This window comes from Schistocerca serialis, chromosome 1 (assembly GCF_023864345.2).
Source record: "Schistocerca serialis cubense isolate TAMUIC-IGC-003099 chromosome 1, iqSchSeri2.2, whole genome shotgun sequence".
Lineage (NCBI taxonomy): Eukaryota > Metazoa > Arthropoda > Insecta > Orthoptera > Acrididae > Schistocerca > Schistocerca serialis.
In genome coordinates this window covers 1,248,262,298-1,248,277,121 of record NC_064638.1, presented here as the reverse complement: position 1 = coordinate 1,248,277,121, position 14,824 = coordinate 1,248,262,298, and the positions used below count along the sequence as shown (strand labels likewise).

Below are 14,824 nucleotides of genomic sequence, written 5' to 3'. Positions count from 1 at the left end.
ATATGTCGTGACTCCCCCCCCCCCCCTCCCTCTACGACCCTCATTCTCTCTCTCTCTCTCTCTCTCTCTCTCTTCAACTGTTGTTTTTGCAATAATTAGTTTACGGTTTCAAATGTAGTTAAGAACATTACAGGTGATGTTCTTATCGTTCGAATTATTCAGTCGAATGCTGGGATCTTCTTCTAGAGACTTAAAGCAGTTACTTTCGGCAGAAATCCTCAAGACTACGGCGACATTGCTATGAGCAGAACGCAATAACCGAGCGAGGTGGCGCAGTGGTTAGCACACTGGACTCGCATTCGGGAGGACGACGGTTCAATCCCGTCTCCGGCCATCCTGATTTAGGTTTTCCGTGATTTCCCTAAATCGTTTCAGGCGAATGCCGAGATGGTTCCTTTGAAAGGGCACGGCCGATTTCCTTCCCAATCCTTCCCTAACTCGAGCTTGCGCTCCGTCTCTAATGACCTCGTTGTCGACGGGACGTTAAACACTAACCACCACCACCAGAACGCAATAGTAGGAAGAAGGAAATGATTTAAACAAAATCCTTAATCTGAAAGCGTTCAGATATCTGTATAACTTTCAAGGCGTAGAATAATTTGCGAGCAAAAATTGCATGTAATATTACTAGATTGAAATCAAAATTTTTAAAAGTTATTTAGACTATCTGCAGTTTCCATCTGGGCCACACAAGCCGCACGGGCTCCGAATATAATGGGCGGGCGTAATATTGGCAGGGCGACAGTTTGAAATATTCCTGCGTGGGGCTTTATATATAGCGCAACTTGTATTTGGTAGCGGTCTATTTTGCTCATTCTGAGCGGAGAGGAGCGGTGCAGGGCCGCGGCTGGCCACCCGCCAGGTTACGCGCCGGGGGAGGGGAGGTCAGGGGGAGGGGGAGGCGTTGGAGGGGGGGGGGGGAGGGCAGGCGAGAGCAGAAGCAGGAGCAGGAGCAGCAGCTCGTGGCTGCTTGCGCCGCCCTCAGCCGTGACAGCTGCAGCCGCCAGCCGCCGCGTGGCGTCGCTCTGTGTGTGTGTGTGTGTGTGGACTACTCGCTTCCTGCACCAGGGCCAACGCTCACCACCAAATACACACACACGCCTCGTACACTGTTCTATAAATGGGACGAGTTTGTATCAACAACAAATACTTTCTACAGATTAGGTCGGGTGACTGATACATAGAGGTACAAATACTTGATACAGATTAGATCAGGCAACTGGAGTACTGAATCGTATCGAGGCACAACCTCGATGTTGATGATGAGGCATCGAGGAACAGTTAATTTGGTAGAGGGGCGTGTATATATGTGCGGGAGGGGGGGGGGGCGGGGATGTGTAATCTTAGTGGCGGGAGACCAGTGCTTGATTGGAGATACGAGGTATGCTGCACTGGCGAAGCCTTACTTCACAAATTACTGCTACGATTCGGGGTTCAGCATTTGGGCGCCCTAATATATTTTTCTTTTTTTCCCCTTGTGACTTGGCTTCGCCTTAGTTAACTCGTAACGTACGTGCAAAACGCCGAGTCGCAGCGTGGTGCCGATACCAGGATACATATAATCAGTCCCTAAAATCTGGCCGAGTGAGTTTTGAGGAAAGGAAGGGGTGACCATTTCCGTTTTGACTGTTTTTTACGATATTATAGGTAACCAACGGAAAAGGCGTATTATGGATCTGAGGGCGAGTGGGGCAATTATACGGAAAGAAATCGGCTACGTCATTTTTAGATTAGAGCCCCTGCATTCGTCTAATTTTTTTTATGGACAAAAAACTTTATCTGTATTGGGTTAAAAATTATTGTGTGTTTTACACACTTGCACATTTGGATTTGTTTTTGAGTGGACCGAAGCTGCCACTCTGTATGTGCTCTCAGACGTACCAAGTCACGGTAATGCCTGTGTGCTGAGGGTATAACTTATACTGTATGTGTAGGAGGAGGGAAGTACAAGCTCGCATTGGGCAGAGAGGGAAAGAATGGCTTCTAATCTTATTAAAGGAAAATATCGTACAAATTCACTTAAATTTTGGTGACTTTGGTAACATCTCATTAGAATTAAATTAATACGCGCTCATTTAAACCTTCTTTCCTTCCAAATAAAAGCCCATTCCACAAAACTATACCATATCATTCGGGCAGTGCCTGAAATATACACAATAATTTGATCATATCGCCGCGCGGGATTAGCCGAGCGGTCTAGGGCGCTGCAGTCATGGACTGCGCGGCTCGTCCCGGCGGAGGTTCGAGTCCTCCCTCGGGCATGGGTGTGTGTGTTTGGTTAAGTAGTGTGTAAGCATAGGGACTGAGGAGCTTAGGAGTTAAGTCCCATAAGCTTTCACACACATTTCAATATTTGATCATATCGAAATATCGTTTAACTGGTAGAGCATCCAAGAATCTCAAACAAATAAATCGTCAAAAATTTCCCTAAGTAGATCAAGGCAAATTCTGGGACGGTTTCTTTGAAAAGAACACGGCGGATATCCTCCCCAGTCCGGAGCTTGTGGCAGTCTCTGACATAGTCACTGACGGGACATTAAAACCAAGGTTCCTTTAACAGGCACACCGATGTTTGCGCACGCTTCTGGCACATGGAATCAATAAGAACATAGCGTCTTGACTTCTCCTTGAGTCACACAGGAAAATCTGTAACTTAATGTACCTAATGCATAATGCGTTAATCGAGAATCGTGCATATTTAGTTGCACTACACTGCCTCCCAGATTCTGAAACTCAAAATTCGTGTTTCTGATAGGATTAGAACTTGGAAAAATTCGAAATCATACCTAACCGTATCACAGAACTGTAGTCGCTTTAGCTGCGGAGAATTGAATTCAAGATTATGCAAAACGGGAGAAATATAGATCTTGAGAGGTCTGTAGGGACAACAATAGCCTCGGACGCCAAGAGCCCCACGTACGATGTTCTGAAGAGCTGAGACCTATAAAAATGACGTTTGACGGAGCAAGGCCACTGAGCTCATATTGGTGCGGAACCAGATTCTGCTTCCCAACCAGTCGTTCTGGTACAGGTTTTTTGCCTGTTCCTTAATCCACTCTACAGAGAGTGAGAGTGGATTCTTGTTCCCCGTCTTTGTGCAACTGATCTCGCTGATTTTAATGCTTCGGAATGATGTTAATTTAAATGCTAAACATCTAAAAACGGATCCAAATTCTGTGAGTGACACAGAAGAAACGGAGGCGCGTCGAAATTCATCACAAGCGGGCTACTTTTCCAGTTTGTTCATAACAATCTTGCAGACGTAAACACATTACCAGCAACAGTGAACCGCTGAAATTCTAAAGCAACTAGTGTTCAGAGCCATTTGAACCATTTATTTGCATTACCTTTGATTTTCATTAAATAAACGTGGGGCTCGCCCCTGAACAGCGAACTATTTGTTACTCGGCTTCCACATGCTTGAAAATATGAGTATTCAGTTTATTTCCAGCAATTCAGATATGTAAGTTTTCTGAAAGGCACCATTTATGAATCAGTAATTTTACATTCCAGGGAGCTCAATGATTCGTAGCGTGGATGACCAGAAATATGAATGTGACGTAAGAGTTGGAACACAGAAATCTTCGTTCGTAAAGTGACTTTTTTGCTGTCTGTTGTAAAATTGTGGGCCGGGCTTGACCTCAAACATTACCTGCTCGCGAAGGGAAGCACGAAAAAATTCTGGAAGACTAAAGAAACAGCTTATTCGTTCAATCTTTGAAAAAGTACGGTGTAAGAATTCGCGGGAGTCGACTTCAAACACGTAGCACGCGGACCGATTTAGGTTTTGCGTGTTTTCTCTACGGCAAACGCAGGGACGGCAACTTCGAAAACGGCTGCAGAGTTCCTGGTCCAACCATCCTCTAATTTAGACGTAAAAGCCTGACCTTCCGCCCTTCAGAGTTCTTCATAGTGACCACAGCGAATAAGCCTCACGAACCGACTGAAATTCTTAGCTCTGTCTCTCAGAATGCTATGTGGATCGAAGCGCCTTCACCCACGACAGATTCGGAGCTCATTCGGGACTGTGACCTTGCCGCAAAGTAACCAGCTCTGCCAGTTTGCAGTCTTCGAGTCAGAGCTGAAAAAGAGATTCAAAACTACGCGCCCAGCTGCCTCTCGCAGCGCGGATGCGACCAGCTTTCCGTGTAAAAGGGGCGACTGCGATAGTGCCGGCGGAGGAGGAGCAGCCGCGGAGCGGGAGAGGGGGGGGGGGGTTCCGGGCAGGTAACGCGCCGGCGCGCTCGGGGATCCCCTCCGCCCGCGCCGCGGCCGCCTCAGGAAGGTGGGTGGCCGCGGCGGCGTTCCCCGAAACTGGTTCCGGGCCTCCGGCCGCGGCGCACACGCGCTCCGCTCACACACAATGAGGCGCGAGCTTTGATCGCCGCCGCGGGGCGCGCCACCGTCGCGCCGGGCCAGGCGCGCTCTGTCCCCGGCGCAGTTCACTAACTGATCTCAGCCAACTGGGGATGCTCGCGGAACAGCTCGAGCACAAACAAGTGGGCTGGCTGCGAGCATCGGCTGCTCCGCGCAGGTGACTAGCCACGGGGGCGAGGGCGACACAGAGCGCGCGCGCTCACACATCTTTCGTAAACGTTGTCACAGCAGCACGTGAGGGAAACGGAGGGCACACTTCGCGAGGCACTCTACGAACAGCCCTTCTCCTTTAAGGGAATTTAGGGGGGCTTTCCGGTAACTGTTGGTAATTATCCTCAGTCGTCAACATTAACTAGGTACATTGATGAGTTCCTTCTTCTTGCTCCAATTTTTGTACTAAAATATTAATCAACATCATAGACAGAGACGTAAATATCAATTGCAGGAGACCAAGCAACCAGGGTTGGAAGGCAGTTGCTGACATTCTGTAGAACATAGGAAAAAATAAAAGTAAACAAATAAGATGGAGAAAAACATTACCTGTGATTAACACGGAAAAAGGGAGCATCGTAGACCAGATGGAAAAATCGAGAGTTATTAGTATAAGAAATCATCATCATCACCATTTAAGACTGATTATGCCTTTCAGCGTTCAGTCTGGAGCATAGCCCCCTTATAAAATTCCTCTATGATCCCCCACTCAGTGCTAACATTGGTGCCTCTTCTGATGTTAAACTTATTACTTCAAAATCATTCTTAATCGAATCCAGGTACCTTCTCCTTGGTCTGCCCCGACTCCTCCTATCCTCTACTGCTGAGCCCATGAGTCTCTTGGGTAACCTTGCTTCTCCCATGCGTGTAACATGACCCCACCGTCTAAGCCTGTTCGCCCTGACTGCTACATCTATAGAGTTCATTCCCAGTTTTTCTTTGATTTCCTCATTGTGGACACCCTCCTGCCATTGTTCCCATCTACTAGTATCTGCAATCATCCTAGCTACTTTCATATCCGTAGCCTCAACCTTGTTGATAAGGTAACCTGAATCCACCCAGCTTTCGCTCCCATACAGCAAAGTTGGTCGAAAGATTGAACGGTGCACAGGTAACTTAGTCTTGGTACTGACTTCCTTCTTGCAGAAGAGTAGTATAAGAAAAGTAATAATAAAAAAACAACTGTAACAAGTTACACTAACACTTATAGCTGCCTTACACGGGCAGCACTGTATCAGTTTATTTGGGCAGTATCCACGAAAAGCATATTCCAGGTTCTAATCGTGGTGCGACAGTACTGTAATTTATCACAAATGATGATGATATCGGCCCGGCATCAGTGCCACTCTGTTTTTGCCTTTCCGTTATAATGTTCGCGATAATTGTTTACACGTATCTACCTCAGACTGTTATCGTACGCACTTTACCAATGAATGGTCAATTATTCTTAAAATGTCACAGTGCTACAGACGCTAACTGCACCCAAAAGCAGGCAAGTGTTGTGGGCCTCAAAACATTGTTGGGGCGGACAGAAAAAAATGCTGAACGCTCGGTAGTACATGGATTTATGCGAAAGAAAAAAATTCGTCCTCGAGTTCCGAGGTCGCTCAACCTACTCAGTAGTAGACCAATTCATCCTTTTAACATTACAGCTACAAGGCGGCAATGGCACAGCGTATAAAGAGCAGTTATAACGGTTTCCTAGCCTTTAAGGGGTTAATTTTGCTGTCACTCGCTACAGTATGCCGCTTGTTGGAGCAACTTCATTACTGGCACATTTATAACCTCTTACAGATAATAGGAGACCTTCAGCATTATGGCGTGAACATTCCAGCGGATATAGGTGCATTAGCGGCGTTCTCTTCTCGCAGGCTGCCCACAGCATGCAGCGGAATCAAACAGCGACAACTAAAAGGATGCATGTTTCCGAAAGGCACGAGCCTAGACTTCCCGAACACAAAATAGTTCTGGCCAGTAACATTTCCTGTAGCAGCAAATGACGGCGTAATTCTTACACCTTAACGTTAATGACAAGATAAATCCGTGAAACTAATTTACAATGTCTGAATAGAGAAAAGACACCCATGGTCCCCACTCTCAAGGAAACGCCACAGCAGTGATTCTTAAAGCTTTGCAAACTGCAGCCCCACAGATTGCGGTCTTGTCACCTCGTTTATTCTGTGTCTTGGGTTGTTCGCAGTATTTTTCCTTAAAGTTTTACTTTTTTTTTTTGCTTAGTACAAAGTGTTAGATATCAGCTAGCATGTCAACAGAGTCTTTACAGAATGCACAGAGGAGAGAAACGGTAGACGTTGTAGGCAAATGCAGTAACCATTCCGCCCCAGGTACACAGTATGCGCACGAGCAAAAAGCCCAAAAGTGGAAACGCAGTTTTCGCCACCTACAAAAGATAATATTCCTTGAAGCTGCAGTAAGGCCAACATGCTAATAACAAATAATTTTATGAAAAGGCTAGCTGAATGAGCCTCAGCTGTACTTGGGCTGCGGAAGTTCGTCATACTTCTCTGAAAGTAAAAAGAAAGCACCCCCCCCCCCCCCGCCCCCCCGCAGTACGCCGTTCTCACGTACGCCGGACATTGGAATTTTAAACCCCAACAACAGTCACACAGGTATACATTTTACCAAGAGAGACTCCCGTGTCCGTGGGCTAGTAATTTTCGTCGTGTCCGTGTGCTAGTGACTGCTGTCACTGGCTTGTAACACCTAAGCCATTTGTTCGATTTCTATTAACTGAGTTAAATTCTCGGTGACCATCTCGGATTTATTTGTTTGTCGTGGAAATATCTGGAATGGGGTACACCCAGCGATTTGAGGCCGAACTAAAAGCAGTGATATGGATACGCAAGCTGTCGAAGTGATGACAAATAGAAACGCTTGAAAGTACTAGGACAGCCGTTCCGTGACACAGGGAGGAGAGCCTGACGCGGATCAAATCGATTTGAGTTGGTGAGCCCGTCAGCCGTCTAGCCTTGTGCGGGTTTTAGGCGGTTTCGACATATCGCTAGGTAAATACCGGGCTGGTACCCACGCCCCACCACAGACACACGCATCGCAAACATTTAGGAAACGTTCGCACACTTTCACATGAGATATACTCTAGACGGCGTACACAGATTCCGTCCTGGGGAAACGATTGAGACCGTAGATGTTTACTCTCTTTAAATTTATAATAATTAGCATCATCAGAAAGGCTCAAGCAAAACGAAAATAATTTCATGGATTTACAAATGAGGGACTTAACATAATCACCCTTCGTGTCGACCCAAAACCCTATTCCGTGAAAAAAAATCATGTTTTACCGTAAATTAATTCTCTCAGGTATCCGAATACTTTGTTATACATACACGCTTTAAAGTGCTGTAATGTAGCGGGTAGTGATAATGGATTACGTCCCTCCCACCCCCCTCCCTGCAAGGACGGAATACGAGATCGCCAACGCTGAAAACGAGTACGCGACGAGGAGCATCACCGCGTGGCAATAGAGGGCCGGGTGAAACAGAGCCGTGCGTGAGAAAACGCGGCGGGCAACAAAAGCGCAGAGAAACTGGCGCGCATGCGCAGTGAAAGACGGACGCGCGATGACCTGCGGGACCCAGCGTGGCGTTTCACTTGGAATCCCTGCCGTTGCCGGCCCGGATACCTGCCGCGCGGAACCGTACCACATCTGCGCCCGCAACGGCAGAAGGCACAAGGCTTAAAGACCTTCAGGACAGCACAGGCAAAGCGATTTGGTTCCTATCTGATGAAGCTTTCCGACAACGGAAAGGCTAATATTCCGCGAATGAATTGGCGGAAGATTTACAAATGCGCTGCATGCGAGGTCAGACGCAAGGCGCTAGAGGCTGGCACGTCGTGTACCGAACGCGTCCGCCATAAATATTATTGAAAGCTATTGTACATAAAACAAAAACTGTAGGTAATACGATCAAGTGGATTTACAAGCGCCAAAGATAGGAGTGGAATTTGGATCCAGAACAGGAAGCTTCAATAACACAGAATTCTGACAGTGGCGGAATGCTTTTTGGATCTGAAGCTGGTTTTCAGAAACGACCGAAGATGTTTCCCAAGAGTGAATATATACATATATTTCGCTTGAACAAGGTGTACATCGCGATTCAAATGTACATTTTTTTTAAGGTGTCGGAAGATCTGTACGGGAATGCGCTGTGTAAACACGAAGGCTCCCACGCTTATTAACACTCCGTATACATTACCGAGTGAGATAGCGCCACGGTTGAGACATTGGTCTCGTAATCGTAACGGTTTGGCAGATGAATACACGGATGTTTGGTTCGATAAGGCGGCAGCTCATTCCATCCCTGCCGTTGCTGAAGTGTTCAGTCACTGGCCGTTAAAATGTGACTTTTACTTTCCACGGGTCGCGTACGCAGCCAACCTTTAATGACTGAAGTTCGAGCAAAACGTAAATCATCAAATACTTTCCAAGTTATTTGTTGGGTAGAGAGCATGAAATTGGAATCGAGTGTATTCTGTGCGCTGTATTCAAAAGTATTTGGAGGACATATACATTAAATGAAAATTTAAACCAACCACGGTTGCCCAAAACAGACTTCAAACTTGCAACTTCCGCTCCACGTAAAGAGCGACTATACCCCTAAAGTCACATAGATTATTAAGCCTTCGTTCTCAGTGCCCATTCGCATAGGTTTCACAATTAAATCACAGTTTCACGAATGTGGCCGGTACGGCTGTTCGGCTCACAATAAACACACGCATGCACACACACACACACAAACACTTCAAACAAAAATAACTCATTGCAAAAGTTACAAGCAGTCTTATCCATCTATCTAGCACCTTTGCGTTGTAGAAGGTTGCGGCAACGTCTATAAGTCACTCTTCGCCACTGCCGTTTGTATGACAACCGCACTCGAAACGCAACTGTGAACCATACCATAAGCAATCTCATCTTTAGTTTCTGCCAGGTTTCGCAAATACATTGCTGCTTTATGCTTATTCAATTAACTTGTACAGACAACCGTGTTCTTTGTGAAAATGCATTTAGGAGTACTTAAAATCGCATTTTAAGGTGCCGTCTTGAAGGCAACAATTATCGAGCTAATAATAACGTAAGAACTCAGCCGTAAGGGCAAGCGAACTTAAAAAACGAAAGCCAGCTATTAGATCTAACCTGCTCCCTTTCCAGCTTGCCTTGCGATCTGCAACACATTCGTATTCTGCCAGCTGCCACCGAAAATTTGAAAATAAGCATCACTGTGAGATTGTGTAATGAATCTCAAGTTGTCATCGTCAGTTATAAGATAATCAGTTTTGGCAGAAACTAACAGAAGCATTGTACTTAACTACGGTGAGACGGGAGAAAAAGTACGTTGGCTGCCGCTAATCTGTTGAGGAGCCAGCTAAGTGCGCAAAAAAATAATAGCAATAAAGGAAATGTTTACATAAACCGATTCATACATCTGAATATTTAACATAACAAACATTTTTGATCGAAATTATAAAGTATAGAATCGTCGATATAGCTATTTTATATTTCTGAAACTCCAGGAAAACTACGTGCAGTCGTAACCATAATCTCTAAGTCATCCACAGGTTACTAAAAAAAATTATCATCGGGCCAGTACTCGTGTGTATTAACACTGTCACCATTTAGGTTTAGTTGTGAGCGGCCATAAGTGCACATGCAGAGAGAAATAACACGCACTGCCCCTCGCAACGGATGGGACACAATGGCCGTGCTTGCGGAGGGTTGGCGAAGCGCGACAAAGGGATCACCTCGGCTCCATGTGCTTGCTGCCGACTCCCCACCAGACATCGGTGCGTTGCGGGATAGCCAGCTCGCCAGGCGACGTCTGTGATCTGCTGCGCCAGCTTCATCAGCGGCCACCACGATTCTAACTAGCCAAGAGGTTACCGAGAATGTTTGCCCACTGTAGATCAGTATGCGCACAATGTTGCAGACTGCTAAGAAATGTGCTCTGATATTGCAATTACTTATTAACGGGAACTGCTTTAGTTTCAGTCATTATGTAGACGACATAAAAAGACTCTTTTCGACATGATAATCGAACAGTCTGAACAACTGTGGATTCTTTATAAAGAAACATTTGCAGTAGATAGCATGCTCAAGTCAATGTTGCACCCGTATCATTCTATAACTAGTGCTAGATCAGAACCACGCAGAGCGTACGAAAACAGCCAACAGTCGCTCTCTCGCGTATGGAGAACACACAAGTTGAAATGTATTCAGTCTACGACTAGCAATCGAACTCTCAGTATTAGTGTTCTAACAAATGACACAGAGTGAAAAATTCGGAGCAATTCTTACACAGTACGTTCACTAAGTGACTTCAGTTCGTTGACTTACCACAACAGCGGCGATCTTTGTCATCGTATTAGGCACAAGTGACAGTGATGAGTTCCAGCATTTAAACGTGAGAACATCACACTTCTGTTCTCAACTAGTTAAAGGACTGTACGGGAGTGCATATAAGATGCTTCCAAAGTACACAGGATAACAGAGATCTATTACACGAGACCAGAGATTGATCAGATAGTGACGTACTGACAACACGCTTGACGCAGCAGATAACACTTGCTGTTTGAAGCACATCGCATTCAACCAGACCGTGCTATACTATATGAAAACTGTAACGCGTTGTGTGTGATTTTGACTCAGATACAGCTGACAGATATTTACTAATTTAGCGTTTTGTAGGTCGGTGCACTAGAGCAGGGTGGAACTATGTTCTGGGAGGGCAGATGTTAGTGCTGGTTTTGTGCTTATTCTTAATACGTTGCAACTCGAGAATCACACATTCTTACTTTTAAGATCAATTGTATGGGAATTGTCACAGATTCTTTTTGTTAGTTTCAAATGCTGTAGATAGTTATAATGCAGATGAGACGCTGGTCATTTCAGGACGTCAGTCCAGCCTGATGCCACTCAGTAACGAATGAATGAAAGGGCTTCGAGCAAAATCTCCCTACACTCGCCCTGGCGTAGAAGTGAAATGACGCGACACAGAGCTTATCTCGCTACGACGGTCTCTGTCGCTAGTACGTGAAAACCTGCGAGACAGCGGCCGAATTTTGCGCTGATAACGTATCTGCCAAGGTACCGCGGATATCTCCGCGCCGCTGCGCCACCTTGACGAAAGCGTTGCACCAGCTGCCCGGCAAGTAGGTAAAGGTTACGTAGGCTCGCGGCGCACCGCACGCCTCTCCACGGCGGCGAGCGCGCGGCGCGGCCTTGCTGCGGAGCTTCGCTCTGCCGCGGACGGGGACCCCTCACCGCCGCGTCGCAAGTCCAGTCCACTCCGGTCCGGTCAGACGGCAAGGTCGCCGCTGGCTTCACGGTACAGCACGGGCAACCGGGCTTAGCGCGGAAACTTAACATCTGTACTACTCTGTTAAAGCTGAGTAACAAATCTGTTATAAGAGCTCCAAGTTCCACAACGTCAAAAATAGCTGACAAAGGTATTTTATAATGTAACGGGGGCCGTAACGAACCTGTCCCTCTCTCACGACAAACAGTTAATATTCACCCACTAAACAACAATCGGTTAAGGATTACAACTTTCGCACGAGTCTTTGACAACCACGCACGTTTCCCGCTCCAGTCTATTCTGTGACTAAAAATAGTTTGACAGTATATAGATAGTAATACGTTATGCTAGGCATTACACACTACTCCCAAATGTTCTGTCTTGTGTACCGGACTAAGCGTCGCGCCGAGGAAATGTGTACGCCGCAATATGAAATGTATCAACTATTTATGGTCATTTAAACACTGAACGGCACTAATGACACGGGTTGTGGCGAACTATTTCCGGGAGAAAACGTAAATAAATCAGAAAAAGTGCGTAATTTTTTTAAAAAATTATGTAGTAAGACAGTTTCAGAATCTGACTCAGCACTAGCTACCAACAAAAAGAACTAATACTTTATTCATTGCCATACACCAAGTTTCACTGATCTCGCCGTGTTTCACAACACCTACATTTGGGATGTGATATAACAACACGACTACACAATTCTGACCACACGTGCAGTAGAACTATAAACTTACAAAAGGCAGAATTACGTTTCCCAGTTCATGTTCGGTTACCCTCGTTGTTTGCATGTTTCGGGGCAACAATAAAAATTGATTTGACCCTAACGAGTCACCATCACAAATCACTTGAGGCTAATAGCTCAGTGCTAAATAAGTACCACTTACTTGGACGTCTTCAACTTGCACAGCGCGGAGGATCAATCAAAACAGAGAGCACTTCACTAGCGTCGCACAATTCACTGTATATATTACGAAGACAGGCCACAAAGTATACCTTTTGTAGGACTCCACTGACGGATCAATCGAGAACAATGGTTGTCATTCACAACTGTCTGTAGCAATTTGGAAAGGAGAAAAAGGTCTTTCCGACGGCAAGAATTTTTTAATCTTTTCTTGTCGATTTAATTATTACTATGCGTTTGAACGACAACTGGATCACGTAACGCCAGCAGTGTCGACTGCTTCGGCTTTCGTCCGTTTACCATCTCTTAGAGCGGCTGGTTCGAAAGACAACGTTTAGTCTCTTGTTATGTTTCACGTTTCCAAGTTGAACGACTCCAAACCAATTAACAGCAGGCGAATCACGAAATATATCTCCATCGGCGTCGATTTTCCTCACGCTTCTGTGCAAAGAAAAGAGGCGACAAGACAAGGGAAGCATGAAAAATGCTACGGTGACGCAGTCCATCAAGTCATTGGTATTTTATTCAGCTCTTTTCGCAAATACGTACTCTAAATGAAATCAGTTCGCCGTTTACACGCCGACAGTTCCCACGCGATTTTCTTGCTGTCGGTGACTTTCCGGCAAAAGCCGACGTACAGAGTTGCGGCCAGGGAGTGCAGAGGCGCGGACCGCTTAGCGCGTGGGTCGCGCCGCCACCCCGCGAGCGGTCAGCTGTTCGCGGCGTCGCTGCGGCCTTCAGATTAGCCGCCCGGCGCGCCACGCCGCCCAAAACGCACACGCTCTGGGCAGGCACACGGCCTTCGTCCCCGGGACGAGGCCCTCACGGTCGTCGGCACTGTGGCCCACGCACTGGTACACAACCCAACAATGCTCACAGCCGACGGACAGCAAACGGCGTAACTTTGTACACTCTGCCTCGAAATCTACATAAAGCAGCTTAGTGGGACAGAATTTCAGTGGGTTGTCACTTTCCTACCGCATTACAGAAATATACACGAAACAAATCTATTTTCAACAGATACGGAAGGTGAAAAATTTTCAAAATAATTCTTCAGTCGCCTTCGTGGCACAGTTTCACCTTCGCCGACATTTACGTTAAACCGACAGGTATCAGGTACTATCGGATCTACTACGAAACGCTCACGAAACTTCTTATTCGATACAAGAAACACTAGTAGAAATTGTCACCTGCAAGGTCATTGACTCGGTTATTCCGATTCTAATCTCCCAGAACTAAATGCGAAGTAAGACAAACAACACGTCCCGGTGTTCGTTCGACAGGTCGCACTGATTCGTCGAACACACGTCTATCACCTCTGTACCGCAAAATACACTTTCTCGAAATTCAACAGCTGCAGTATCGAACCGCAGCAGGTAAAGACAGATGCATCGTGGGCTCGTATCACTGGAGGGAAGGTCAAGGCGCGGCGGCTGTACTAGGGATCTGTCAAACCGGCACGTCGACGTATATGCCAACTGGAACGAGAGGTGTCGGTGTACGGCGCGAGCAGTGCGCGTCCTGCGTTCGTCCCCGAGAGGCGGCCGCCCGCGTGTGCGTAAAAGGCGCTCGTACGCACGGCGCACGCGGCGTGCCGCCGGGGAGTACGCCCCCGCGGGAAGGAGCGGGCGGCGCCGGACGTTACCGCGGCGACCACACATACACACAGCAATCACAACACAAACACAGCGAGCGAGAGAAAAAGTGCGAGTTGGAGGCTTGGCTTACATGCCAGACGGAACCACTTCACTGTGTCACACCGCTAATAATTTCTCTTCGTCACTGAAGCACTAGAGCACTCATTGGCGGCGCTGCGCTGAGTGGTGGCTGCTGGAGGTCTAGCTACCTGTAAGCTGTGTAGCCGAGCATGTAGCTTGCCCCGCTTCTCGTACGGCTGACCCGCTCGCGATCACGGCCGCAAGGCAACTGACTGGCCGCGGCCGCTCGGCGGACTGGCGCGGCCGGCGAGGCGCGGCGTTGCCGCGGTGCGCGCGCCGAGCGAGAGCGCCGGCCCGCGGCGTTGCCACACCGCCGCCGCCGCCGCCGCCGCCGCCGCTGCCTGCGCCTGTGTATGTGTGGAAGGTGGGCGGAGCCGGCGAGACGGACACGGCTGGCTTTAAATGGCTCATCCGCCGCGCCGCGGCGCCCGCGCCGCTCCGCTCCTCGCCTGCCTGTCAAAACAAGCGGCGGCCGCGGCGGCTGCTCCTTACTCGGC

The 14,824-nt window shown here is 47.4% G+C and overlaps 1 protein-coding gene across 6 annotated transcripts in view; it reads right to left on the bottom strand.

The window, feature by feature from the left end:
* LOC126419271 (zinc finger MIZ domain-containing protein 1-like) overlaps positions 1-14,551 on the bottom strand; it is a 145,793-nt gene extending 131,242 nt beyond the window's left edge. For 3 of the 6 annotated variants that reach the window (XM_050086437.1, XM_050086457.1, XM_050086450.1), the window contains exon 1: positions 14,456-14,548. In XM_050086437.1, the coding sequence (XP_049942394.1) occupies positions 14,456-14,478 (23 nt within the window). In that variant the 5' untranslated portion in view covers positions 14,479-14,548. Of the gene's footprint in view, positions 1-14,337 lie in introns of all 6 variants that reach the window. The other 3 variants (XM_050086466.1, XM_050086446.1, XM_050086475.1) reach the window with 3 other exon arrangements.
* Positions 14,552-14,824: the final 273 nt, after the last annotated feature.